Genomic DNA, 1784 nt, shown 5'->3' on the forward strand with positions numbered 1-1784 from the left:
GTCAAATTATATTATCCCTTAAGCGAAGTACAACGTGGCGACGATCCTATCCCCACTAACGTGCGTAGATCCCCCCATTCCCACGTTTCACTGATACTAACATGCACCGTCAATTCTAACATGCACGGAATCTCGTACGGAAGCCCATGAATCCAAGAGAATATGGCTAACTTACGCAGCGAGCACACGTGGAATGTGCTATTGAATAATAAAAGGCAACGAGAAAAATACGGAAAGCCATTCGTAAAGTTTTAAAATTAATTAAAAATAAAAACAAAACAATGTGATAGTCCAATTAAGATTATAACTAAATATTATTTAATTAAACAAAATAAAATAAAAACAGACAATCCCTAAAAACATTTTATAAAAAAAAAAAAAAAAAAAACATTAGCTGTGTCATACAACTATCTTCTTCTTTTCTTGCCTAAATCAGAAACTACTACCCTTACTAAAGTAAGGTATTTACAATCACTGCCATCACTCTGAAAAACACAACCTAACACACACAGGAAAAAAAAGCTTCTACTTCTTTGCCTTCCTCGCCGGAGCTTTCTTCTTTGCCGCCGGAGACTTCACGCTCTTCGGCTTCGGTGCTTTCTTTGCCGGCGCCGCCTTCTTCGACGGAGTTGTTCTTGTTGAAGTCCTCGCCACCTTCGCCTTTGGCTTCGCAACTGGTTTTGCCTTCGCTGCAACCTTCGTCTTTGGCTTTGGCTTCGCAGCCACGGACTTCGCCTTAGGCTTCACAGCCGCTGCGGCTTTTGCCTTTGCCTTTGGCTTTGGCTTTGGCTTGGTTGAAACTTTCTTTGCCTTGGGAGCAACTTTGGTTGCCTTCGGCTTTGCAACGGACTTAGGCTTCGCCGGAGCAGAAACGGTTGAGGACTTCTTCACCGGAGCAGCAGGAGCGAGCTTGAAAGAGTTTTTCACCTTGACGAGCTTTCCAGAAGCGACGAGTTTCTTCAAATGGAAGAGCAAAAGCTTGCGGAAACTCGTCGGCAAGTGCTTGTGCTTTTCCTCGGAGTACTTCGTGATCGCGTACTGGCTTGAACCTGTCTTCTCCTTCAGAGTCACAATCGCCTCCGTAATCATCTGCAAAAAAACCAAAATCAAACACACAAAAATCAGTTTCAGATCTTAAAATTTTGAAAATGAAACAGCTTTCTAGAGAGAGAAAGTTAGGGTTTCTAGAGAGAGAAAGAAAAACCATACATCGAGGAAAGGAGGGTGAGAGGGTGCGGATTTGGGCTTTTTAGGGCCGGACGATTTCCTCGACTCAGTAGTAGCGGCCATGGTGAGTTAACTCGGACGAGTTGAATGGAGATTTAATTCGGAAGCAGAGCAGAGAGGAATTGGAATCGAAGAGAGTGTTTTGGCTTTTGGAGAGAGAAACTTGGATGTGAGATGAAACGGTTAAGGAGAGAGATTAATATAGTGAGAATGTGAAAGAAATGTGAGCGGTGATTGGTGGAATGTAGTGAGACGCGGATTGAGCCAAATTTGAAAGTTTGAATGTGGGCCATTGGATTAGTGGGTTATCTACGGCTTGGGGTGGAAGTTTGGGTGGGGTTTGGATTGAGGATTTTGGGGAATAAAAGTTTTGGGGGTTGAGATGAGTTTTGGGTGTGTTTTTCACTTGATTTGTGAGGGGTTTAATTTGGGTTGTGGGTCATGGATTTTATTGAGGTTTCGATGGTTTTTTAGAGGAGGACGTAAGCTTTGTAATGAGTGTTTATTTGGGTCTTTTGATTTGGAGAATTGGGAGAATTTTGGATTTGAAGGTGAAT

At 42.7% G+C, this 1784-nt stretch overlaps 1 protein-coding gene across 1 annotated transcript; it reads right to left on the reverse strand.

Annotated features, from left to right (window-relative positions):
* Positions 1 to 372: 372 nt before the first annotated feature.
* LOC115991808 (histone H1-like) lies at positions 373 to 1407 on the reverse strand. Its single transcript, XM_031115741.1, has 2 exons — positions 1210 to 1407; positions 373 to 1089 (listed from the first exon to the last, which is right to left on the reverse strand). Exons 1-2 carry the CDS (start codon positions 1288 to 1290, stop codon positions 526 to 528), a joined length of 645 nt encoding a protein of 214 aa, XP_030971601.1. The 5' UTR covers positions 1291 to 1407; the 3' UTR covers positions 373 to 525.
* Between the last annotated feature and the right edge of the window lie 377 nt (positions 1408 to 1784).

Source organism: Quercus lobata, chromosome 5, assembly GCF_001633185.2.
Source record: "Quercus lobata isolate SW786 chromosome 5, ValleyOak3.0 Primary Assembly, whole genome shotgun sequence".
NCBI lineage: Eukaryota > Viridiplantae > Streptophyta > Magnoliopsida > Fagales > Fagaceae > Quercus > Quercus lobata.